Below are 27733 nucleotides of genomic sequence, written 5' to 3' on the forward strand. Positions count from 1 at the left end.
GTTGTGATAAGAAATGCTGCGCTGGTGCTTCTGACTTCGTTGCGTCCATTCAGTCATCTTTGCGCTAAATACGCTTCGCTTTTCTCTTTCACGTGGTGTTGAAAAGGGTGGAGAGCGATTCCTGCCCGAGGAAAAAGGTGCAGGTCTGTTGAAACCAAATGTCATCAGCAAGGGGATGGGTAGTCAAGGCTTCAGGAGGCAGCACCGAGGCGCCTAATGCAAAATGTTGTATCGATTCTATAGCATGTCATCATACCTCTTGTCGGGCCCCTGAAGCGCCTTGCAGAAGACGAATCGGGCTTCCCCTTCTGAGGTTCTCGGATAAGATGAGGTGATGGTCGCTGTGCCATCAAGTCTTGGTGGTGGCGCGTGTGTGATGCCCAGAGAGTGCTCCAAGCTTGACGCAATGGCGTTTGACCACGTTTTACGCATTTATGGTGGAAAGCATAGACGTGTGAGTTTAGGAGCGCAAGTAACATATATCACCCAGTTAGGGCTGTACCCTTAGAGGTAGCCGAGCTTTAAACTCTAAGAAGAGAAGGACCTTATATCTCTTCTAAAATTCAAGTGATTCTGGATAGATCTGGTTTTCTTTGGGAGTTTATTCAATATTGTGCATGTCTGAATGAATTGTACTACCTCAAATGCAGGTTTTATGAACTGTAAGACTTATCAGCAGTAGGGCCTGAGTTAGACTGGCTGTGGCGGGCACCGGGCATTTTCCCGATGGGCCGGAAGGGTGAGGGCTTTTTTTGGACCGATGGGGCCGTTTTTAGGTCAAGCCTGGGCAGCGCATGCGCTGCTCTGCGTGACATGCTGTATTCAAGTATTGACTTGAAACTCCTCCCACTCTCCGCCCATATTTGTCATTGGCTTGTGTCATTGTCCTTTGTAAATTAAGGCTTCTGATTCGTTAATTGGCTTGTTAGTCTTGCCTTAGTACCACCTTGTCTTCATTTGTAACCTCCCATGAGGATTGGCCCTTTTACTTCTGTTGTTACACGATATGTCTGTAAGCACTATTTTCATTAATTAGTTTCTCCTACTGCAGGTACGACATGCTTTCCTGCACTATTCAGCGCACCATGCGCACTTTCACTTCCCAAGCAGCCCGGGACAATGGCGGCCGCTTCTTTGAAATTAAATAGGTCTCGCATTTACAAGAGTTTGAGCTTTTGGCATTGTAAATGACAATGCCTTTTATTTATGTGTTAATTATCAACACAGATAAATAAAATGCATTGTCATTTACAATGCCAATAGCTTGAACTCTCACAAATGCGAGACCTATTGCATTGAAAATGCTTGTTTTCGTAAGACTTTCGGGAACGCGGGGTGGGTGGAAAATTGTGGATCCACGCAGATTCCAGAACTTTCCACAACAGAAATGTGTTTTTTTTGACAATTTTTTAGGTTTGCAAGGGATTCTAGGTAACAGAACCCGGTGGGAGGCAGCTAAGTCACCCATCCTGGATTCCCCTGGGTGTCTAGTTTTCAAAAATGTATGGGTTTGCTAGGTTTCCCCAGGTGCCGGCAGAGCTAGGGTTCAAACGCGACAGCTAGGCACTTTGCCAAAAAGGGTCATTTTTCTCTGCGAAATTGAGGTGTGTCCACGCTGCGTTTTGTGCCGTTTCCTGTTGCTGGCACTAGGCCGACCCACACAAGTGAGGTACCATTTTTCTCAGAAGACTTTGGGGAACGCAGGGTGGGTGTAAATTTATGGATCCACGCAGATTCCAGAACTTTCCACCACAGAAATGTGGATTTTTTGACAATTTTTTAGGTTTGCAAGGGATTCTGGGTAACAGAACCTGGTGGTAGGCAGTCAAGTCACCCCATCCTGGATTCCCCTGGGTGTGTAGTTTTAAAAAATGTATAGGTTTGCTATGTTTCCCTAGGTGCCGGCAGAGCTAGTTTTAAAAAACTACAGCTAGACACTTCGCAAAAAAAGAGTACATTTTCATTGTGAAAATGTGGTGTGTTCACGTTGGGTTTTGAGCCATTTCCTGTCGTGGGCACTATGCCTAACCACAGGCACCATTTTTATTGGGAGACTTGGGGTAATTCAGATTTGTAAAGCAACTGTTATTACCTATTGATTTTTGATGCATTTCTGCCTTCCAAATGAAAGACATTGTTTAAAAAAGAAGTCATTTTGAAAAATGACCGATAATTCTCATGCTAGTATGAGTATTCCCAAATTCGAAAATGTGCAAATATGTACTTTTTCTAAACTCTATAATTTGTTCACATTTCAGAAATACATAGGTGTCTTTCATACCGATTTTTCCATGTATACATTTTCCCACAATAATTGCTATATACCCGGAACATAATAAAAAACCATTGCAAATTGCTGCTCAGTTTTTGACTCTGGGTTCGTCGGGTACTTGGTGAACCTACAAGTCCTATATATCCCCACAAGCAGGAAGGTCCAGCGGATGTAACGGTATATTGCTTTCAAAGAGCTGTCATAATTAGAAGAAGTTACAGGTAAAAACCGTGACACAAAAGGCTGTTTTTTTCAACTAATTTTCAATTTTTCCTATATTTAATTGTTAGTTTCTATAAAGAAACCTTGATGGATCTACACAAATGACCCCTTGCTGAATTCAGAATTTTATCTACTTTTCTAAAATGTATAGCTTTCCAGGATCCATTATTGCATTCACACCCATTTCTACCATTAACTGGAAGGAGGTTGAAAGCACAAAAAAAATAGCAAAAAAAGGCTATATCCCAGAAAAATGCCAAAACTGAGTAAAAAATGTTGGTTTTCTGACAAAAGTCTGTCATTCCCTAAAAGCTGGGAAAACAGTGATTTCAGCCCCGCAAACCCTTTTTGATACCATTTGCAGAGAAAAACTCAGATAAATAAATTGCTGTATTTTGGCTAATTTCTGGGACCACAACAGGGGAATCCACAAACCCTGGGTACTTTTAGAATCCCTATAATGTTGGAAGAAAAGGACGCAAATTTGGCGTGGATACCTTGTGGTCAAAACGTTATAGGGGCCCGAGCGTGCACTACCCCAAATAGCCCAAAAAAGTCTTAGCACGGTGGGTGGGGGGGGGTTAAAGGCCTAGCAGCGAAGGGGTTAAAGGAAGAATTTACAAGCATTTAAAAAGTGAAGAGAACTATGCATTTTCTGTTTGGCATGTTGAAGATATGTTATCACTCCGCTCAAGCATGCAAGAGACCTAGGAGCCAGATTATGCAACAATGGGGTTTAGTGGCGTCTTCATTTTAATTGTGCATTTACAACACTGGAGAGGAGTATTGCTCATAGTTTGAATTTAACATTTTTTGAATGAATGAATTTGCCTACTCACATTAGACATGAGTTCATCAAGAGTTAATAATTCTAAATGCTACCAGCAATTGCTGACAGACATCAAATGGTTTCTCTTCATCTGTGTTCAGCTTTATTAAAACATTTGTTGGTTTGATCACTTATTGGCATATGCATATCTTTGCAGATCTCCTTCAAATCGATTCTCCCTGCAAGATGCAGCCAACCACTCTTAAGTTGGATGTACACTACTACATTAAACTGAGTCCACAAGAGCTTGTCTTGATTATATGAAGTTCCGGGTTTGTTTTACAACTTAGCCAGGTAATTAAACAAACCCCTGTCTTTGTTTTTTAGAAATTATTGGGACAGTCGTACAGAAGGAGGGACCATAGTATCAGTTCTGCAGTTCAATTAAGGTAAACAGTTTAGGGTCACAGACAATCCTGTAACCCCCCCCCCCCCCCCCCCCCCCCCCACAGACTTCACTAAACACTAAAACAATTTTTTAGTTTATAGTTTTCAGTCGTTCTGTGTCCTGAGGAGAACCCCCAAATTGATTAGGGTTCAAAACAAAATCGACAGTGTTGCACACCATAGAGCGTGTTTCAAAGATATTATTGGTGTCCAGGGAACAGGATTTGAAATGATGTAAGGAATACATACCTGGCACCATTCTTTGAATTCAAGTTATTTATGTCATGCTTCTGGTTTTAACCAACTGACGGGAGATAGATGAATGATTAAATTACTGTGGCTCTGAGTGGGCTATTTAATTCAGAACCAGGATACAAGGTTATTTAGGTGTACACACAGATGTGAATTGGTTGTTGATATTTTTCACATATGTAAGTTATGATTTGCATTAAATGTGTTGTGGGTAATTAATGTGATTTAAAAAAAATGCTGGTATTGTTTTTCATATATGGTGGTCAGCTGACTAGGAGTTTTTCATGCACAAATGATTCGTTGACATTTCAGAATATGACAAAATAAATGGTGGTCACAGTAATTAATTTGTGTGCCCACGAAACAAGTGAATGTTTTAAAGGATCGTCAGCACTGGCAATTCAATTGTTGTTCTATTGTTAGTGACTTAGCCTTGCTGACCTGGTATTGGCCCAACCCCCGTCTCTCTTTGTTAACTTACTAAAAGTGTCATTTTCACCTGGTGCTTGTCCCGCGCTGCAGTGCGAACTGTACTACACCCAGTGCAAGAGGGCATAGCTTCTAACTGCCGCTCGAGTAGATGTTCTGCTTGAGCAGGAGCTTCCTCAACGGAAATTGAAGGTTTCTGAACGCAAGCGGCAGCGAACACCCGTGACCGCTCACGTTGAGAAATCTCGCTGGGAGGTGGTCTGGAGCAATATTTTCCTTACTCGCGCTCACCAACTTAGTGTTGGCGAGCAAGGAAAAAACACTGCGCCGAGTGGGAAAAACTCGGTAAGCAAAATTTCACACCTAGGCCTAGTTTTAAATTACAATTACCCATGACTTCCCCAACTGCTCCCATTCAAAATTTACCACTTACTAATTGTAATTAGGTAACCCCATGTTATCCTATGGGAGAGGTAGGTCTCACAGTAGTGAAAACACAATTGAGTTTTTCACTACCAGAAAGTGTAAAACTTAAAAGTACATGTCCAACTTGTTAAATACATTGCATCCTGCCTTATGGACTGTTTAGTGCCAACCACATGGGTGATGTATCTGTATGATAAAGGGAGGTTTGGGCCTGGCAAGAGGTTCATTTTGCCAGGTCGAAATGGCAGTTTAAAACTGCATACAGGCTGCAATGGCAAACCTGGGGCTTGTTTTAAAAGCCTATTTTAGTGGGTGGCACTGTCGGTGCTGCAGGACCACCAGCAGCATTTAAATTAAAGTCCCTGGGTACCTATAGTACCACTTTACTAGGGATTTACAAGAAAATTAAATGTGCCACTTAGGTCTAAGCCAATGTCACCATGGTTAAAGGAAAACTCACAACCGTTTTAGCACTGATTAGCAGAGGTAAAGTCCACAGAGTCCTAAAAGCCAACCAAAACAGGTTCAGAAAACAGGAGGGTGAAGGCAAAAGGTTGAGGGTGACCCCACAGACAGGGCCAAATCCAACACTTCTGCATCTGATGACAAAAACAAATGGCCGCATTTGAGTTATCCGATTGGACAGGGACAATTCACAAGTACAAATCCACAACCTACTGATATACTAAACACACCAGAATTAAAATGTTAACTAAACATGTCTTGTCGGACCGATTATGTTCCTTGCTCAACGCAGCTACACCACTGTTCCTGGATGGCTATATCACATTGTAGATATGTGCTTGCAAAACAGCTTGCCTTACAATCTGCATGACAGCCTCTCTTAATCACAAGGGCCAATCACGCACTTCCTTCGCTTCAAGTTTAAGCACAGGAACAATGACAAAACACTGGCCACACTCTGCAATCCATGGCTCTCCCGCAGACGAGCATGCCAGAGCAAATCAGTAGACTGTCAGAGCTATACAAATACAAGAGCAATATAACAAAACAGCACCGGAAGATAAGGTGATAGTAGAGGAGAGCTGGCACTCATGACATTGATTTATAAAGACTACAATAAATCCAAAATTCCAACAATTCAAAAACAACTCAGACAATGGTAACGTAATACCTTTTATGTAGTTAAGGGAGTCCAGAATCACCACATCCTCCTTGTTCAGCTTCCTGTGAGAAGAAGAAAGCTCGATTTAACACAGACGGCTGCAGCTTTAGAAGCACTATCAGAGGAGGCATTCAAAAAGGCAACTTTTTCATAAAGTAAAGTTAAGAAAAGAAAATGAGACGCTTTAATGATGCAGGATTTTTTTCAAGGAAACTGTTCCATAGTTTCCATTACGATAATGAGTTACACTGCTTTCTTCTGTTTAGTCTGAGCTTCAAAGGCTATTGAGGAATTCAGTCTTAATGCCTGAATTGGATTCTTTTTCCATCTTTAAAGCAAGATCGCAAAGACTTAATTGTTTTATGTTGTGACAAGTATTAGGCATTTTAAAATCAGGGAGAGAGGGTCTCCAAGAACATACAACTCTTTTTTATAATTATAGCTAAAAACTAGGGGCAAAAATACCTGCACATCGACTATCCCTATCTGCTAGGGTGGACGAAGAACCAAAGAAGAATTATGTTCTTAAATGTACATTATGTTAAATGAACAAAAGGAAATAACCTGGCTGAAAGATACAACTAATTTAAAAGCAAAAGAGAAGCAAAAAAATAAAAAAAATACCAAGAACATATTGCCAACCAGTAGCACTCACTTTTTTATTCTGCCTCCAACAAGAAGGAAAAAAACACAGGTCTGAATACATGATATATAATAGTATAGGATCGTTGGAGATACATAAATTGGGCCAGAAAAGTACCATTAATACCTGCTCACCCAGTTATCAACAGAGCGCCCACCTATTTCCAAAAAAGTAATTTCGAATTTAGTATAAGCAAGTGATTCAGAATTCGGTTTTTAATGCGTTTCAATTTTTCTCCCTCATTAAAAATGAGCAGGTTGAATTTTAACACTTGGTTTACCATGTACACACTGATTTAGTGTTGTTACTACTGAAACACATGGTCTATGATGTGTAGAAATTTACATTTTGGAATGTGTGTTAATTAGGTCTCTGTTTAGACTCAATACTTCCTTGTCCAAGATGGACGTCAACCCCATCCCTCATGTTTCTTCCCACCTTCTCTCCTTGCAAACTCTGCAGCGCGCAGTCAAGCTGTTCTTTTCCACTGTGTTGGTTGTTCTGCTCACAAATGAACCTTCAGTAAAAATTCCAATTATAACCAAGTCCTTCTGCTGATTCACTATGCCTATTCATTCATGTATCTAGTTTTGTACTAGCATCTAAGGATGACATTAGCATGGAAGGTGCTGAACAATTATCAATGCAGTGAGTTAGTGAGTGCTCAGGTGTTCCGGTAACATGACGTTTATTTTTCATGCCCTGGAATTTGCTGACGCCACAATGATTCTGTATATTTTTCATGTGCTGTAATTTGCTGACACCACAATGATTCTGTAAAATAGTATGAACGAATAATGTATAAAATGCGCTACATTTTTGGGATGAGCCAGATGTCTTGAGAAGTCTTTTCTGTTTCACAAGACAGGAGGTCTTTTACTCTCCTAATTTTGTTGCCCACTTGGGACTTTGAATAATTTCTGTTATTTGCATTCACTGTATACATGTGCATGGAGATCCTTTATGACATTCACTCTCTACCACTTTATTTCTGAAATTTGCACACAAACAAATCCTTTAACTTTTCATTGCTCTAGAACTCTGTTATTGAGTTGGTCCATTCAATTTCAATCTGTATTGAACTGTATTTTCTAATTTTGATGATTGGGAGGTGCCCTAACGTTGGACACATAGCCTCATGAAATTGTGAAATGTGGGAATTCTGATAGAAGTACATTTTGGGTTGTCTAAATGTTGAGGTACCTTTTTACTCTCACAGACTTTGGTAACAGAGCATGGTTTCGTGATAAAGATCACCTCCTTTCTGCTTTAGAAATGTACCTTTTGTCCAGTCCTTCCAGTGTATATTATCCTGGAGGATTTTGCTGAGAACCTCACTTGCAGTGCTGTTCCTGAATGACCTGTATGGTTTGAATATTGTGGAATAATTCAGGTGTCTACGAGTATTTAGGTTAGTTTTTGAACTGCTGAGTCTTGTAAGGGGAGATGGACTGTTATGCTGTGTGAGGGTGTTTTAGTTATGCGATGTTGATTTTGGGTTTAATTGGTTGTTTAATCACTAATTTAATGAACTACTCTTATTGTTGATCGTGTGCTAAAAAAGGTTTCAATTTTTTTTTGTAAATCTTTATTAACAGTTTAGGTATAGTAATTATATTCAAGATATTATTGTGTATTGACAATTTCTGTGGATACAATATCTCATTATGTAAAATCTGCATCTTCACTTTCCATTCCCTCCAAAACATTTTCATTTTGCAAAACAGAATGGCCGATTGTTTACTCAGCAAGCACAGTGTGGGTAGGCTAGTCGCATCTAACACCCCATATATTTATTCCGATTACCCACAGTCTTCGCCAATTTTTGGGGACAGCCACAGCCCTCCTATACCACCCTCTCGGATAACATAGCACCAGTACATATCCTTCTTCCAGTCTTCCAGGTGCGGCAGTTGCTCTGCTCCCCATAGCTGAGCAATAGTCCTTTTGCCTACCGCCAGTCCCAGAGTTATCCACATTTGCTCCATGTGATTGAAATCCGTTTCACCCCAAACATCCAGAAGGCACAACTTTTGCAAACGTTTTCACAGTATCGCGGCAGAGCATGTCCATGCATTTCGCCACCACTGACCAAAACGTTTGTAGTATCGGGCATTCCCACAATGTATGATTAAATATGCCAACATGACCACATTGTAATGCTACATATATTTTTACATCGTGAGATTGTGGTGACTTTTGACTATGTATTTTAACTGAATACATTTTGAAGGTACATCATTTTTGTGCTCTGGCATGATTCATGTTTTCTTGCACCTTCAGGAGGGGGAAGTTTTCTTTCTTCTTGGCACAAAGCAAAACAGGTCTTCTGGAACAGAACGTGTGGGTTGTGCGTTTGAAAGAGTGAGAGAGGAATGTACTTCTTGGTCTCAGAGTCAAAACACGGAGGGCTGGCCAGCTTCAGTCTTGACCTTGAAACAGGGGGGTAAGGTCAACCTTGGTTTTGCAATATATGAAGGGAGGGGACATATCTAGAAGTCCCTCTCAGTTTTAACAAAAGGTATTAAAGACAGGAAGTTTTGGTGCTCATACAGAAGCTAACTCGCGGGGTGGACGCACCATCACGTGGAAATATTTGCTGTCCCATTGAGACGTCTGTATAACTGAAAGTGCTTCCCAGTCACGCTAATCAGAATGCTGTGTTCAATTCAAATTATGATGCATGAGCTATAAGTTTCATTGCTCTCTGATGTTTACATGTTGTGCATACATGCTCTTTATATTTGGTTCTTGCATTTGACAGTGTTTATTCCTGGCATTTGACAGTACTTGTCTCTCGCATTGGACGTCCATTATTATGTTTTGATTCCTTGTATTTGGCTTGCAAGTGTGCCATTATTACTATGATTTGGGTGTGTTTTACTACTCGTCTGCTTATGTTTTATCTCTTATGCATTTGATTACTTTCAAGTGTTTTTAAACCTATACATATATGTACACACACATTTGCAAGTTGTTTTACCTATTTAATGTGACGTCTGGAAAAGTCTTTCTGTTAGAAAGTGTTGTACTGATAAAATCCCACGCTTTAATTTGAAACTGCCTTTTGATTTGCTTCATTTTGTGAGTGCGGAGCCTCCTTTCCAAGTGTTTATTTTCCTGCTTTACAGAGTGCCTCATCTTGGGTGTGCTGACGCACAAGTTACTTACCTTCGGTAACGAAATATCTGTAAGAAACCTTAGTTAGCTATAGATTCCTTACCTTAGAATTACCCCCAGGCGTCAGACTGGATCCGGAAAGCTTTTTCGTCAGCAGTACCTCTGTGCGCCGCAAGGTGGCGTCGGTCGGCTCCGCGTCCTTTGTTGCCGTCGTGGTCATGACGTCGAGGCAGCTACTTTGACGCCGCCCTCGCGCGCTGACGTCAGTTCTGTACACGACTTTCCCGCCAGAAACACAGAGCCATGCAAGACATTGACGATTGGTGCACAAAACTAGGGCCCTGAAAGGACGTCCTTAACCCTAGAAATCAGTTAGCAGAATGGAGAGGATGGGTGGGGTGTTTAGGAATCTATAACTAACTAATGTTTCTTACAGATAAATCGTTACCGAATGCAAGTAACTTGTTCATCTGAAAGAAACCCGTTAGTTATAGATTCCTTACCTTAGAATAGATACCCCAGCAATACCAACCCCGGTGGTGGGTCTGCGAACCACGATCACACCAGAAAGTCCAGGAGAACAGAACGGCCAAAGTAGCCGTCTCTCTGTACTTGGCTGTCCAGACAGTAGTGTTTGGTGAACGTGTGCAGCGATGCCCACGTGGCTGCCTGACAGATGTCATTCAGAGGCACTCCTCTTCCCAAGGCAGTAATGGCTGCCGTCGCCCTGGTGGAGTGAGCGCGTAGCCCGACTGGAGGCTCTTTTTTAGCCAGAGAATAACAAGCGTTAATACACAGCACGACCCATCGAGAAATGGTGCATTTGTGTACGGCCAGACCCTTCTTTGCACCCACGTAGCCAACAAAAAGTTGTTCTTCCACCCAGAACTGTTTCTGCGATCCAGATAGGAGAGCGTACGCTTTGGGTCCAGACGGTGGAGCCTCTCTTCTTCCTTTGAAGGATGCGGAGGCGGAAAGAAGGTGGGCAAAGTAATGGTCTGCCCGATATGGAAGAAAGGATGGACGGGTCCTGAGAACCACCTTGTCCAGATGAACCGACAGGAAAGGAGGTTTTGAAGAAAGAGCCTGGAGCTCACTCACTCTTCTGGCAGAAGTGATGGCTACCAGGAAAGTAGTTTTAAGAGTCAGAAGGCGTAAACGACAGTTATGCAGTGGCTCAAAGGGAGCACACATGAGAAAGGTTAGTACAAGGTTCAAGTCCCACTGAGGCATAACGAAGGGGATTGGAGGAAAAAGATGAGTTATGCCTTTTAGGAAACGGTTAACTACCGGGGACTTGAAAAGAGAAGGCTGGTCTGCCAACCGAAGGATAGCAGAGATGGCTGAAAGATAGCCCTTGATAGTGCCCAGAGCAGAGCCCTGCTGGGCTAAAGAGAGAAGAAACAAGAGTACTTCAGAAACAGGGGCAGAAAGGGGATCCACAGCCTTTGCTGTGCACCATGCCACAAATTGTTCCACCTACAGGTGTATACCATCTTAGTGGAGGGGTCTATTTACTCTGGCCCCCTAAAGAGCCTGGAAAAGCAACATCAAACGCCTGCTAGATAGGTTATTGAAAGAGATAGTGTTCTGGTCAGTGTTACCTCGGTCGATCTTGGGCCAGTCAGCTATCTTTAAAATGGTTTCACTTCCTTGACTCCTTTATCACTTGCAGACCAACTCTTACATAATCCCCAGGAGATTTTTCACAAGACTAGAAGGGATTCTACAGGGATTTGTATGGAAGGGAGGTGCAGTTATAAATCCACATACGATAGGGGGGTGAATGATCACAGCAGATGTGACCTCATGCTATAGGGCCACACAACTGACGATTCTTCAGGAGTGGTAGCATGGCACTGACTATGACCCTGCTTTCGCCAATGAACGATGGGTGATGTGGGGTGTACCACTGCTACATCTTCTGTATGGGGGTGTGAGCACATTGGATCTCCCCCGGCCACAGTAGTGTTGACAACGTGGCAAGATTCAACAAAATTGCGAGGATGGACGGGCAGACTTTGAGGGGACATCGTTGTGGGTTGGGAACCAGCTACCCAAATTGACACATCTGATGGGATTCCTTCTATGGGACATAATTGGAATTTCTACACTTGGGGACATAATGCAGGGGCACGCTATGAAGTCATTCGCAACGCTGCAGGTGGAATTTAAGCTTATCCAGGTACATTACACCTTTGGTCCAATTTGGACGAGTTGCAGGCTGTGGAGCCTCCTCTGGGTTTTTACACTTCCATGAGGAAGGTGGAGACTAACTGCATACAGTGTGCAATTGTGAGGGTATTGAACCCCTTCTTGGTAGAATTACTTTCTACAGTGGGGGAGGAGTTCTGGGCTGGCAAATCCCAGGGGACCTAAAGCTGGTGTTATTGCAAATAGAGATAGATCTGGATAGTAACAGATATAGGATGACCTGCTCTGGATTGCTCTGATGGTGGCCAAAAGAGACATGAGACATTGGAAGGAAGAGGCTCCCCCAGCCCTGGAGAGGTGGAAAACAGGGTTGCACCACTGTACAAGCCTAGAGGGCCCAGCATATGCAGCCAGAGGCCGCCCGCATACAAAAACGATGATTTTAGGAGATTGGGACCAGTATAGAAGGATCCTGCTGGTGACCATCACGAGTCAACAGAGGTCCTTAGATGCCGAAATTAGAACCTCATCTGGTGCCAGCTCAGGGAATGGACTCAGGTGCCGTCGATACCAGGGGTTAAGCAGAGTTGCACCAAGACATTTGTGAAGCCTAGCCGGGAGGAGGGGGGTGGAGTTTATTAAATTGGTAAGGATTCCATCTTTCCAAATGAATAATCCCCTTACTGACAATCACCAATCCCTTCAACAGACTCTAGAGAAACTTTGCATAAAATGAAGTATATAGGACTGAATCACTTTCTATCTCTACTAATGATCAAGCAACATCTTACTTCTCCCATTCATATCACTAATGTGGAAATTGGTTAAAAAGTTACCAAGCGAACAGGGGCTACTGTGCTGCAACTGTGCACACACTGGGCCTTTTATGTGTTATCCACTGGCCTGCCTACTAATGGACCCAAAGCTGTTCACAGAGTACGCCCCTTTGGCACCTGACTAATGAAGAAGGTAGGCCAAGGCTTACTCAAGGTGATGGTGTGCAGCAAAATCGCAGACCAATAAAACTCAATGTTACAAATCAAGTCACCAGTAGTTGCAATTTAAAATAGAAAGTGCTTTAATCTACACACAGTCAAATACTACACATGAAAATATGCTAACTGAGAAACGCGCAATGCAAGACAGATGATTTTATAAAAACAACTTCAGCCTATTTGCTTTGGAATAAGGTTTTCACACTCAATAAGTAATTTTCTACTGATTTTATTGCAGAGTTTTAATGTACAGCCAAAAGATCTCCAGAGAGTGTAGTAGGTAACAGATGCAGACTCACCCACATCCAACCTGTTTTGGCACTCTTAAGTTTCCAGTGCAAGGCCTTACGTCAAAATGTATTCTCATCCCAACCCCATCCGAAAAGACGAACAATCAAAGATATCAGACTTGACACGCAGATGCCTTTGCCTGGACACTACCTTATGGCGCCTTATGGTGATCAATTAGAACTCCTGGAAACCAGAGAAGAGTTACTAACCACTATTAAATCTTTCCTTGACAAATGCGTTCTCTGCCATGTTCAGATTTTGGTAAGGTCCTCCAAGCAGCCCTTCAGATATAAAGCCTGTGTCTGGAGCTGGTTTGGGCAAGCTCACAACTTTTTCTGTTCACTGGCTTCAGACTGGTAGAGTCCAATCCTTTGTCACCAAAATGCAGCAGGAAGAAGGGTTGGAACTAAGTGCACTGACAGGGAACAGGAGACAAAACAAGGGGAGGAAAAGGTATCATCACCCCTGGCGGCTGTAACTTGCCAAATTTTATATTACATAGAAAACAGGCACTCACAAGTGAGACAAAAGAAAATATATTCCTCTTATCTCCTACCCAATAGTCTCAGAGCCCAGCTACAGTCAACATTGTTGGAAAAGGTCCAGGAAACTTTCATGCCTGCCTGCAAGTTCAAAGAAAGAGACTACGCAACCTTACCTGTTTGACCCAGCAGTTTTGGACTGGCTGGGACTCATCGAAGCCAGGCAGAATCCACCGTTCCAGATAAGAGGAGTACGATACACATGTCCGATAACCTGTGCTCACACTTGGGTAGCTTGGCACCGAACACCACCCTTGCCACAAAAGGACTCAACACCGTATTTACAAAACACTTCTCTTTGTATCACACACTCTAAATTCAAAACGAGATACAGAAAACAGACACATTTTAACAGTTATATGCAATTGTCGAACTTCCCCATTAGCAGAAACATCAAACACTCAGAGGTCATTGAGTACACCTCATGACCCAGCCCTACAGTCACTCAACTAAAGCAGCTAACGATACACATTGCCCCTGCGGAGAGTCGAAACCAACTAACACAGAAATAAACGGTTACTTAGTTTCGTGCATCTGGATTAGACTTCCAGGTGGCACCTGCACCCAACACCCCCCATACAAAAGGTTGTGACCCAGGATCCTTTGTGTCCCTGGGATCAGGAGGAGAGGAGGCCAGCCAACCAGCCCTCAGAGAGTACTTAGGGACCCGGGCCACGACAGTTGGCACTTAACTGCTGGCCAGCAACGTCCAGACAAAATACACCATGTGATAGTCCGCTTCCAGGAGCGTGACAATCTCCAGGCCACCACAAGTATATGGAGAGTCCAGTTACAGTCCCTCCTGCCCTGATGATTCCCCGTGTCAATGTCCCAGCAGCGAACCAGCATAGTATGGATACAAATCCAAAACCATCTCTACTTTCCGAGGCCAGAGGTCCACTAGCTATACCCACTTTGGCCTTCGAAGATTTTTGATCAGCTCAAAAGGCCAACTTTGAAATGCACAGGACCCCTCTTAATTTGTCCTGTTTGCCATCCTACCTCGGAAGGTTTGATCGCTATCTTTAAAGGGGTCAAGACACTGTTCCTTGGAATGCAGGTGCCAATTACCCCCCCCCCCACTCTCCCCAAGTTACTATCCTAGAGTGGGTCCTCAGAGTCATAGATCACAGTTTCACTTGAGCCCCTAGTTTATGGCCTTCTATCAGGCAAGCAAAGATGTAGCTGTCCCCCTAGCAACCAGATGTGGACTGGAGACAGTCTTGCAGACAAACAGAGCCTAGAGCATTGAAATGCCCACTTTCCCAAAGTGACATTTTCACCACTGCATGGTTGAATCCACTCCCACTGACATAGAGGATTCGCCTTTATGAACTCATCAGTACCAAATACTATGCTGCTTTTATTCTGCCCTTGGGAAAAACTGCTCAATAGTCTTCCCCTACATTACCCTCTACCTTCCTCCATCCTAATAGAATGCAAGAAGCAGGCCCTGTCGTACTGAGCATACAACCATGTACCATCTACAACCCTTGCATGCAAAGCACACAAGCACATGCCCTACCAACACCGCACCCTGTCACCAGGCAGAACTCCGATATAGCAAGAGACAGGCAGAGCCCTGGCAAGTAGCTTTTTAAATGCCATGCAGAGTAACAGTTACTTGTGCACACAGGCCCCCACCCATGGCAAATCTGTGTCACAATTCGAGATACATGCCCTGAGTATATGTCTTACCCCAAGAGACTTACAGCTAACTCGAATCAGCAAATCATGTATACACCAATCACCAGTATGTATATGACGAGCACAGTGCTTTGACACTGAATGTGAGTGTCAAATGCGCTTAAATTCCGATGGCTAGCATCAAGATCAGCGGAAAATTGGGAAGGAGACAAGATAAAAGTCGAGAGAAAGCTCCCTAGAAAGGGCCATTTCCAACATCTCATTATCCAAGTTATTAATTTGTTATAGTCATGGATTCATACAGAAATCCTGGCATGGATTCCTGCGCCAAAACAGCAAAGCACTACACATGCACGAGGGATAGTAGTAAGCAGTAGAGATGGACTGGCCACCACTTTCAGTCCATCTCAACCCTGTGAGAGGACAGTAGTAACTTTCGAGAGGCGGGGTGGAGTTCAGGTGCCCCTCTGGACCTCAGAGCCACACTCGGAGGTGAACTGCATTTTCTTAGAAGCACTCAATTGATCACACAATTATCAGGATCAGGAAGGCAAATTTAAAAAAATCGGCAGAAACATACCATGACTTTTCTAGTAGTCCAAATGACCAGGGGCAATATTTCCCCCCCAAGCCATGTAGGGGACATTTCAATTCTAAAAACTACCTTTCAGCATTAACACAGACACACCTCAAGGATCAATTATTGCCCCAGTACTTAAATGTCTACGTCAGTCAGCTAGAGCATTTTCCCATATACTTCAACCTGGCATGCTGCAACAACGTCAATGACACTCACAACATCTTAAAACTGAAGATCACAGTGGATTTCAACAGATCAGTAATATCACACTGTCTCCAAGCCGTTTAGCAATGATGTTGATTAACCACCTTAACTAGCGCAAGATTAATTTTCTCACATATTCACATTTAGCATTTCCACAGTACCTCCAGTCAATCACCTTCTTCCTTATGTCACAACCTGACCATGCCAATAGGCTTTATCAGGGGATTTTACAGTCATTACTACAACTAAAAAGAATCCAGAGTGCTGCTGCAAGTCACATGCTAAACTTCCACCTGTGTGTCCTTATCTTACGAGCAGTAAAACCACTTCACTGTCTAACCATCTTATAGACATTCAACTTTCCTGACTATGTTCATTTTCCTTCAAGCAACAACAGCAAAGGCATGCATTCAAGTAAAGCTTAAAAGAGATTCACAGAAGAGAACACACCACTGAAGGATGCCACCATTGTACCATGCAGCTGAGCCCTTAACACTCTCCTTGCAAAGAAAGAAACCGTGTATATATATATATATATATATATATATATATATCTATGAGGTACACAAGCAAGACTTAGCTCTTCCAAACATATAGCTATAAGTTCCAGAGCTAACCACCTCCCATGGTGAGAAGGAATCATGAATAGTTTCCATTGCTGTTGTGGGTGGACTCTTCACAACATATAGTCTAGCTGCATTGTAAAACCAGAAGCACTTTAAGATACTCATAATTTGCCCCTGACATGCCATGCAATGATTCGACCTGCCCTGTCAGATGCTAAAATACCCAACTCTTTTTTTTTTTTTGTGTTTTATATAGCGTGAACTAGACCCGAAATATCAGGTATCGGAGCACTTTACATGAGCACCAGTTTCGTTACAGAAGGACATATTCATTTTTGTTAGGCAAGGGAAAATTAAGTGATTTGCCCAGAATCACAGGATGTTGAGCGTCGTTGCCAAGACACGAAACCGGTTCCCCAGCTGTGCAGTCCACCATTCTAGCCGTAAGGCTACATCCTCTTGACATCCTTGCTTCCTTGTCCAGAGCTACCCTGAGTCTGCATTACCCTTGGGAGGTAATTGATACAGAGTTTCCATAGTCAACTCCTTGCTAGTTAGCATGGCCATCTCCTTGGCTACTGAAGATAAACTTCCTAATGACCCTGTTGTATAAAAGGTGACGAAGGCACTTATACAGAGGTATACTGCATTCAGTTTCTCCTTCGGACTGGCAACATATGCTGCCAATGCAGCTCAATCCTTGTTGAAAGATTTCCAGGTGCTCTACAAAGGGGTGAGCAAGAGAGAAGACTGCAGTGATCTTCTGGGAAACATGGAGTTGATGGTACAACATAACCTTTGATGTACTCGTTCTGTAATATCGGACACCTGTCACATCTACCCCCTGCCTTACCTGGGCTAAAAATTGAAAGGACCTCATTTTGATGAAGACAAGAATCATATACAGTCTTTCTGGGGATAGTTATCTAGGTCTTGTTCTTTCCTGAAGCAGTGTCAACAGAGCATGAGCATCTAACCTCGTAACAAATCAGAAGCGATAGCTTCAGAATTCAGTATTCAACCTCACTGTCCGATCACTTGTCACATCGAAAAATATCAGTTGTTTCCAGATTTCAAATGGAATCAAGAGACCAGAGATGAAAAAGGAAGAGGAAGGAAACAAACATCAGCAGCAATAAAGATAATATACACACGTTTCTAATCTATCCATCAGAACCTATTGAGAGCAACAACAACAACAAAAAGAGCGCATCCCAGCAGCCTAAATAGATTTCAGTTAACCCCTTGAGTGCCCCGCCCTTTCCCCGCCCTGTGCCGGCCCTTTCATTAGCGGGCGGGGTTCATGACGCGATAGTGTCGTCATGGGCACAGCGCAACCGCGGCCCATGACGAGACCATCTCGTCATGGGCACTCAAGAGGTTAAACTCAAACTGCTGATCTCTCAGTCAGGGCAGAACAATTAGAAGAACAAAGGTCCTTACAGGCGGAGCATATATATCAATTTCATTGGCAAAACCTGGGGCAAACCATCGGGTGATTGGCTTAGCCTGGGAATCAAATAATTTATTTAGTACATTTTTTATATTTTATTTTTGACAAGTAAATAGAAAAAGTAACATGCTGCAAATAGTGGCACGGCGCAATGTACGTGTAAGAGGGATTATAAAGTGTTCAGGTGCTATACAAAATGCTAATTTGTACACGTGACTGACTGATCAGGATAGGAGTGTAGGAGTGTTGATATCCCAAATGTAATAAAAACTGTCCACCTATGGTCTCTCAGCCAGGTCACCCTAGGTCGGGGGGGGGGGGGGTTCTACCCAAGCTCTAGGAAGCTACAAGCAGGTTCTGTGAAGGTGCATGCCTTGCCTCATACATCACTTTCATTTGTGCGAGGAACCATGGCGATACATTACAGTTCATAGCCAACATTCTTTATAGTTTCTTACCCCTATTTTGGGTTGCTCATCTCCACCAAGAAAAATATAAAACCTTGCTTCTTCTGAATTGTAGCGATTTATTTTTTGTAGCCACCACTGTGACAGCTCCTCTCTGGGGTTCAACTCAAGCAAGACTGTACACCTCAAGGGAGGGTTCTCATTCCAGCCCCCCTAGTGAGCATCTGGTAGCTCCGATGATATCCAGTACAACTGAAACGTAGGGTCCAATTACCTGTCACCAAAAACTCAGACAACTTCTGAATAAATTCTGTAGGAGGGATAGGTAGGACTCCCATGACCCTCCCCAGCACCCAAAACCTCCTTTCCATCCCTTCACACAAGCGAGCCCTGCCAGGTAAAGTGAACCAGCAGACCCTATAAATGTTTCAAACCTCGAAATCCGGCTGAGGTCATATAGTCTTGGAGGAAACGTCAGATCCACAAGACCGAATTTCACATGGAGAGATTGACGGCAGCTGCAGTAAATCGGACTATGGGCTAGTTATTAAAATGCTGCAAAGGTGTGGCACAGCAACAGTGAGAAAGATCCTCTCTCTCACTGTGTTGCTGCGCCACACCTTTGCAGCATCCCAATATCTAGCCCATAGTCCGATTTACTGCAGCTGCAGTCAATATCCTACACCCAGGAAAGGCTCCACTCGTCATCCTCTCTGTAAATGCTCCTCCCTTACAAGGCATTCTCCTAACCTCGTGCAGGGTCCAGCAGCTGGATTGACAGGCCCATTGCAGCTCCTCTCAATGTCATCTTGCCTTCTAACTTGCAATGTGGGAGGGATGTCACCTATCTGTGAAATCACACTCCAGCCTGCTGCTCAATGATTCAGGGTCAGGCTTCTGGGAGAACCCAAGCTCCAGACTTTAAGAAGTGCCCATACCCCTAGATTATAAATAGGGCTCCCAATTTGATGGTATTTATTTTTTTGATCTTTCCATCTGTATTTATCCATATTTATTTTTTGCTAATTTTATCTTTATCCATATTTATTTTGGTCTTGGTGAAAAATATGAATCTGAAATTAGTATATTTCCACATTTATTTTACCGATAAATTTGCAGTCATGCTTCAATACCGGCTAGGTTTCAGTGCTGTGAACAAGAGCTGAAGTCAAATCGATGCACTTATATGAAAATATGCGAATTTCATTATCAGCCTTGTGTTTATCTACTGCTGTTACTGTTTACTAAAATCCCTTTCTTTTTTAACTCCCTTTCCCATCAACCCACACCCTTTCCTATCAACCCACACAGCTATATGCTTGCCAGTCATGGCAGACAGAGTTTAGAATTACTAAAAAAAAAAAAAAACAGCCCAATTTCCGTTTTTATCCACATTTAAAAATAAATACAGACACGAAAATAAATGTTTTTTGTCTATTTATCTATAAAAATCAGTCAAAACGGACAACAAGGAGCCCTAATTATAATATGTTTAAGGCATGCATGAACTGAAAGATATTCTAGGACCACTCGTGTGTGTGGACAGAGCCACTTATCTTTAAGCCTTACATGAATTGGCATCCAGAGCATCTAAATTGAAACGTATTTGAGCTACATTTCTGTAATCAGCGCTACTGGCACAAAGTATCATTTGCGCAAACAATAGTTCTATGTGCTTTAATCCATTTAAGACTTGTCCGAATTGAAATGTACTCTTGGTCTGTGAGATTAAGTGAACACTTCCTTATGCATGTAGTGTAATTTACAGTACTCCTAGGGCAGAAAGTTCTCCGTCTGTGCCTGCTTGACACACTTCTTTGGGTTGCTATGTTTCCAACCGAATACTATTTGGAAGCTCGTCTGTCACACACAGATTAATTCTCATGACACATAACATAACTGATCAACCCATTGTAATGGGCATGATGTGACAAGTGTCACACCTGGGTAGACTCATCAAGACCTACTTGAAATGCCAATTTGCGGGAGCAGCACAACTAAGAAAAACTAAACTGCTCTGCTATTGCTACTACAGTCATCGGTTTAATGGTTGCCTGTCAAAGGTACTGTTGGAGTGACCATGTTTTGTAACTATGTGTTGAGGGCTAACTTGCACTATTGCAGGATTACCAGGTCATCCTCAAGCGTCTGTCTGTAATTCCTGATGCTCCCTCCCAATCCTTTCTTGAAATGTTTACCTCCCACTTCAGGTAATACCTTATAGGACTGGTTACGTAATGGCAAATGCTATGGCTGAACTGTTCCAACACGGAGTCTTCTAGATGTACGCCTGTGCCTGGTGGCCTGGCCCAATCTAATTATTCCTCGGTTCTCTCCACAGTGGACTAATCGAAGCACTTACAATTGAGGCTAGTAGAATGGTCATTGTTAGACCTTCCACTGCAGCTTCCATTTCCTTTGGCTGCTCCTCTACCATCCTGGATTGTACTTCGAAGTGCAGAATGCACTTGATATTTCCACAACAAAGTGCACCATAGTAAATTGATATAAACTACGTGTCTAAAACATAACAGATGGCAGGTTCATTCATGAATGATTGCGTCTCTGTACATACTTTCGCCTACATTTGTAGTGGTCTAGAAACCACAACACATACCATAGAGACTACAATTCGCATATTTTCTATCCAAAATCACACTAGCACTTAACACTCAAACATCTTATCCCTCACTCTTTTCCACTTCAGATGCATGCACAGCAACAAAACTATGATTACAGGACAACCAGCGCTTGTCCTCGTACATGATACTACATACGTAGCATACATGACAAAAACTCTTCCGTCCATAGCTCTGCCACGAGTAATGTGCGGTTTGCCAAAGTGCTTATTCGCATCTTCAGGGGTACAAACTGTGATTGTAATAAATTAAAATACAGTTACAATACAATATTTGCGCTCAGTGTAAGATGTGAAACCCAACATTATGGAGGTAGTGAGATCTGGTACCAATGCAGTTCCCCTTCTTGCAGGTAGTTATGGTGTGTATTTGCATAATACTTTACATCACCCTATGGTCGTCTAAAATCATGCAATTAAGTGGTGTAACCATTTAGGGCCTTGCTAATGCCATACTTATGTAAGGAATTCTAGGTAGGTAGGTGAGGGATGAAAAGATTTGTGTGCCTTCCCTGAAATGATAGATGCCCTCAAAACTATAACTATACAGGGAGTGATCGCTTTCTATATCTGGGAAGTACATAACCTCATGGAATGTGCAGAAAAAGTCATTATTACATTACTTTTAATATTTACCATTTTGTTTTGTCCGTCCCACAGAAATGAATCTGCTATTTCAATCTCCCAAGAGGGTGCATATTTGGAGTTCGATTATGTATCCGATTGGTTTTCATTTCTAGATACAGGCCGCGGAATACAATCTTAAAATCAGCATTGTGGTTTCAGGAACAGGGACTACTTATCTTTTTTGTTAACTAGGTCATGTTACTCAGCAAGCGGAGACCTGCCACAGAGGCCACATTTCATAAAAAGCAAATCTTTTTAAATCTGAATGGGCAACTGTTATATGCAGTAGCAATGGAATGGTGGGAGATAGAATATGTGGGCTGAATGTTGAATAGTTGCTTGGTGCTGGAGGATGCTAGCCCAGGCAGTTGACAGATGAAGAGTGGCTGCGAAGGCAGAGAGGGAGAGTTGGTGTGGTCTATTCAATCATATAATAGAACTGGAAACCCTGTAGATAGTACCTTGCATTATTGCCTTCATCACAAACTGTCGACGAGGAAGTAGTCGTTTGTAGTACTAGTTTATTTGCATAGTTAGTTAAAACTGTTGCAATACAAAAATAATTTCATTTAAAATTGAATATACATATAAAAAAACTCCATACTTCATATATCTTGTATTTATAATTCTTTCTAAAATCGGCACTGTAATCAAACAAATGTGGAGACGAGTTTCCCAGGCCACATTGTTTGTTTACTTTGCACATATCATCTAAAGGTTAAGGTGCTTAATTCCAGTCCATACTTCTCTTCACTGACTGTACCAGAGATCTAAAAAGTGCCAAGAAGTGCTGTCCGATTGTGTAAAGTGCATTAGTGCCAAGCAAAGAGTGTCCTATGTAAGACTTCATGTTTGGGGCTGCGGCTGTTTAGAAACAACTGCAGTCGTTTTCAGTTATTGTACTGGCATTTCCTTTTGGGATGACCTCAGGAACTTTACTAGAGTGCAGCTCAGTTGTAGTTTGTTAGGTGCAGAAATACTTTGTTCCATTCCTTGTGCCCTTGTTTAACTGGCAGTGCTTTGAAAAATTGATTTATATTATTTTATTATTTATTAGAACTTGTAAGGCGCAACAGCTACCCAAAAAGGGATTCCCGGCGCCGAGATACAGCAGAAAACAATAAATATGACCAGAACAAGCTGATTGAGATTATAGGTCAAAAAGCCAGGTTTTAAGATGTTTACAGAACCGGTCATAGTTTTCCTCCTTGCGAATGGAGAGGGGGAGGGCGTTCCAGTACGAGGGCCCAAGGAAGGCAAAAGATCTGCCACCCATTCTTGCCAGTTTAAATCTTGGAATACAAAAATATGAAAGTGATTGGGAACGAAGACTACGCTTAGGATGGTAGAGCTGGGCCAGAGATAAAGATAGTTAGGAGCCGTGCCCGCCTTGATTTTAAACATCACGGTCAGAGCTTTGAAGCGAATTCTGTTTTCCACCTTAAGCCAGTGGAGTTTCTTACGATGAGTTGAGACCTCCGAATGTACCAGAAGTAGAAGGTATGTAAAAGGGACCTCTTCAAGCCACCTCTTAATATTGCATTTGTTCCTTGCGACTTGATTGTTCAGTAGCTATAAGGCTGGCATTTTCTTTTCGCATAATCTCAGGAACTTTACTGAACAGCAGCTCAATTGTGGATCGTTAGATGCAAAATGTGCCAGAACTGCTTGTCTGGTGGTGCGTACCCCTCGCTGATTAAAATGTCGTTTTAGCAGTTGTTTCCGTTCTTGTGAAAGTTCTTTACAAGAACATAGAAGATGCAGCAGGTCTTCTGGCACTGAGCTGCATAAGCGGCATGTAGTGCCCGCTTTCTCCTTTTGCCAGGCCAGAAGATGCTGTATACAGGGTCTATACTTCAAAATACAGATTTGTATAGTTTTGGCATAGCTCAGGTTAAAGTAATTTTGAGCTGCTGGCTCCGTATAAGTATTCAGAGTCATCCATCCATCCATGAGCCCTTTCAGAGAGAGATGCCTTGTCCTCCACCCATGAGAGATATTTGACCGTCTTCCAAACTAGTTTTTTTTTTAAACGTGTTGGTAGTTGTCGGTTTCCCAAAGCTGATTCAGCCCCATATTGTGTAAGCTGTTTTTAAGGTAATTCACAGTCGTTGAAGCGGTATGCTGTTGTAGCTCCTTCCATAGCTGTTCATTTAGGGTTCCATAAGGGGATTATCGTACTTAGTCCCAGGTTATGATGTACGCCCTTTGTCTTGCAAGAGATCGTTTCTGTATACCAAACTCAAGCCTGATTTGAGCAGGCGAGGTATATTTGGGCAGCACGAAGATGACCCTATACAAAGCTATCACTGTAGTGATAAGTATTTTAGCATCTCTTCCTTTCTGCGCCTCACTGCCGTAGGTAATTGTTGGCGGTAGCTTAGCCCGAACCACCTGTACCAAAAGGCAGAATTGATGATCCTTATAATTTGATGTGTAATGTTTTTAAAGCAGTCGCCAGGGCCTGGCCTTTATGCCCGATGCTGTTTTTCTGTGCCAAAAATCGGCCACCTTTGTTTAACTTCACATCAAGGTATTTGTATTCCAGCGCGTCCTCTATTCGGGTCTCTTACCAGATCCAAGCTGCTAACTTTGTCCTTTTTTTGCTGACCGTCATGGTTCTGGTTTTATCCAGATTAGCTTTAGAAAAGTCCTGTGTAGCATTTAAAAGGTGTTGTAAGCCTAATTGCGATTGACTGATCAGGACTTTGTCGTCCGCATCTAGGAGACATGGCAGTAATAGGTCTTCTAACTTTGGGTAGTGTGAGATACAAGTATTTAGTAGCAGGACGAGGTCAGCTGAAAACAAGTTGAAAAGTGTTGGTGCTAAGACACATCCTCGTTTAAGCCCTTTTTCGGTTAGTATACGTCTCAACTGGAGTGACCCATCGCCCAGCTTTATCTGAACCCATGTGCCAGTGTGCAGATTTATCAGCAAATTTAATAGGGGCTGTGGCAGCCCCCAGCTGTGCAGTTTGGACCATAGGCAGTTGCGATTAACATGGTCGAAGGCTGCCTTATAATCTATTAAACATAGGTGAAGGGGCATCTTTGCTGATTCAGCTTTATCCCTAAGCATTGCTAAAGTTAGTATATTCGTGCTTGTCCGAACTGATTTTGCAAATACAGTTTGATTTAAGGGGATTGCGGATTTCTCCTTAGCCCATGCCTGGAGATCCTCTAGTAACATTCCAGCAAAATATTTTGCCTCATTGTCCATTAGAGCCACAAGCCGGTAATTTTGTGGCATTATTGGTGGTTCCAGCGCTTCTGCCCAGAAAGTTGTCTCTTGTTTATAAAGTATCGGTGGTATGCCGTTTGGGCCAGGAGCACCTTCTCTCCTTCCCTTTCCTATTACCGTTTGATGATACTAATTTGGCTCATTGACAGATCCTCCTTCTAGTTTCCCCATGTACTGTATGGTTACTTGCAGCACCGGCATTGATGGGGTTTTTTGGCCTTCGGATACCTTCTGAGGTTCTTGAACCCCCACACCCTGAGCTCAGTATCTTGATGGAAATGTGACCTTAGATAATTTACCCATACTTCTATAATGTTAGAAGAGATTCCATCGTGGACGGGCGGGTAAATTGATTTATGGTGCTGTTATTTTGTTTAATGTCGGTGTGTAATTTTGCCCAGAGGTCATTCTCCACCTCTCGGTTTGCATCCCCTTTTAGTTTTTTCAGTAATGCATTTTTCTCTCGTAGTAGCTATAGTTGTGTTTTATCATTCAGCTTGCGGCGAAGTAGTCTCAGTGAACGATAGATGGAATTTTTTGTGAGCCTGAATTCTTGTTTGGCAGTTTGTAATATGGGCCTCATGCTGCTAAATCTGTTGGTTTGAAGGATTTGATCATGGTTGCACATAATGCCATATTTGTGGTGAAATTCTCCCATTTGCCAATTTCACCTTGTCGGTCCCTCAATCCATATTGGTGTTTTTCAATTTCCGACATCCTGCTGTCTGCGACTTGCATGAACTTGGTTCATAGTGAATTCTGATCCTTGAGGAGCCAAGCACTGTTCAAACATAGGAATATTTGTTCTGAGCTCAATTTCTTGAGGCCGGTGATCACTATCGCCTTTGTCGCCCATCTGGAACGAAGTAATTTGATTAAACAGATCTAGGGAGATAAAGGTGTAGTCCAGTATTGTATTCGTTCTAATGGAGCTGTGTGTTGTTACAAGAAGGTTGTCTCCAGCTGATCTACCGTTTTTTGCTCTTAAATGAAGAGGTACCAGTTCCTTCAGGACCAACTGTCCGGCCTTAGTTTGTTTACATAATTGGGGTTTCCTCTGTGGTGGGATGTTCCAGATTGTGTTTTAGTAACACTTCTTCATCCGAGTGGGAGCCCATTAGATTGAAATGTAGGTCCCCAGTAAGAATGAGGTCGGTTGTGGGCTCTTCTCTTATACATCCTTCTACAAAGTTGCACATTTTCTTTGCTGCCTTGGTTTTTCGTTTCAGTTGAATATAGGCATTATCATGATGTTGGTATCCCTTACGTTTGATAATGATGGAGTAAATAAGTTTACTGCAAAGGTTGCTGTTGATGTAGGGATTCACGGGCACTGTAAGTGGTTGTGTTTGCTACGTATGTGACTAGTCCTCCTTGCAGGTGTCCATATTTTGCCCCTTTAAGTGCACTCGTAAAAAAAAACGCAGAAATCCCTGCAAATGAGGAGGGTGAGTTTGCCAAGTCTCTTGTAACGCTACGATGTCAAACGCCCGGATATAAGTGACAAAATCTAGATCTGTTAGTTTATTTGCTAGACCTTTCACATTCCATGAGCATATCCATACAAGCCCTTTCATACTGGTCCTTTGCAACAGGCCCAGATGTCAATCTTTTTTGTTATTTATTGTTCGAGATCCATCTTAGATCAGTTTCCCAGTTCTGCAAAGTATTAGGATCATGACGGATTCTGGGTTACGCTAATGTGGGCTCCCTATTTATTTGAACTGCCTCACAGCTCCTTTCAGCACCGATGTAACTAGTCTTTTGCAGTCACCTTGTTTTACCTTGTATACTACAGATTTAACAAATCAGGGTATCCTGGCTTGATGTATGGAGCAATGGCTATCCCCCAGGACTTAAAAATATTACTTTTCAAGAGTATTTTTTGTGCAATTTTTGATGATATCCATGTTGTTTTTGTTTTTTCTCCTACCATGGCGTCCTTGCATTTAGTTAATTCTATCGATTCCAAGTCTGTTGTCTTTACCTCTGTCAAAGATGGTATACGGGAAAGAAGACGCAGTATTTTGCCTCGATTCATGATGTCATGCCTTCCTTTTGAGGTGCATTCTGGTATAAACCATAGGACACTTGTTTCCCTCCCACTTGTCCCTTGAGGGTCTGAGTTTTTGATTTCTTGGGGTTGGAAAAGCGGCCAAATTGCATAATTGTTTTGTTTCCAGCAGGTTCCCTTTTACACTTTTCAACTGTACATTATGTTCTGCTCCTGTCAATCACCCTGCACTTTCTGGCCGGTTTGATCCTATGCTAAACCGGTTGTGTTTTGGGGATGCCTCAAGATCCTGCCCCGTTGATACACTATATTTATCGCGGAAGGTGTTTGTGTATCAGTCGTACTCCTATGGGGAATTTGGCTAATCCTTGTATTTTCTGCTTCCCTATTATCTATGCATTTGCTTTTTAGATTTTCTAGATTTCCCATGTTTTCCTTGTTTCCCTTGGTGGCCTGATCATTCATAGTTGATAATTGAGGATTTCCAACGAGCGTGTGATCCTGATTTAGATCAGGCATTTGAGTCCTTGTTATGGTTTCTACTGCAGTATCATTTTCATTATTTCAATTTGTAGTAATGTTTTCTTTGAAATGGGGCTGTGTTAACTCTGTGTCCGCTACCTCCCCAGCTTGCTCAGTCGTACTTGCTTCTTGCATTCTGCTTGGGA

At 42.5% G+C, this 27733-nt stretch overlaps 1 protein-coding gene across 2 annotated transcripts in view; it reads right to left on the reverse strand.

Moving 5' to 3' along the window:
• KTI12 (KTI12 chromatin associated homolog) overlaps window positions 1-27733 on the reverse strand; it is a 427307-nt gene that overhangs the window by 311215 nt on the left and 88359 nt on the right. For both annotated transcript variants that reach the window (XM_085644050.1, XM_085644051.1), the window contains exon 3: window positions 5953-6005. In XM_085644050.1, coding sequence (XP_085500176.1) covers window positions 5953-6005 — 53 coding nt within the window. The remainder of the gene's footprint in view (window positions 1-5952; window positions 6006-27733) is intronic.

Source organism: Triturus cristatus, chromosome 3_1 (genome assembly GCF_964204655.1).
Source record: "Triturus cristatus chromosome 3_1, aTriCri1.1, whole genome shotgun sequence".
Taxonomy (NCBI): domain Eukaryota; kingdom Metazoa; phylum Chordata; class Amphibia; order Caudata; family Salamandridae; genus Triturus; species Triturus cristatus.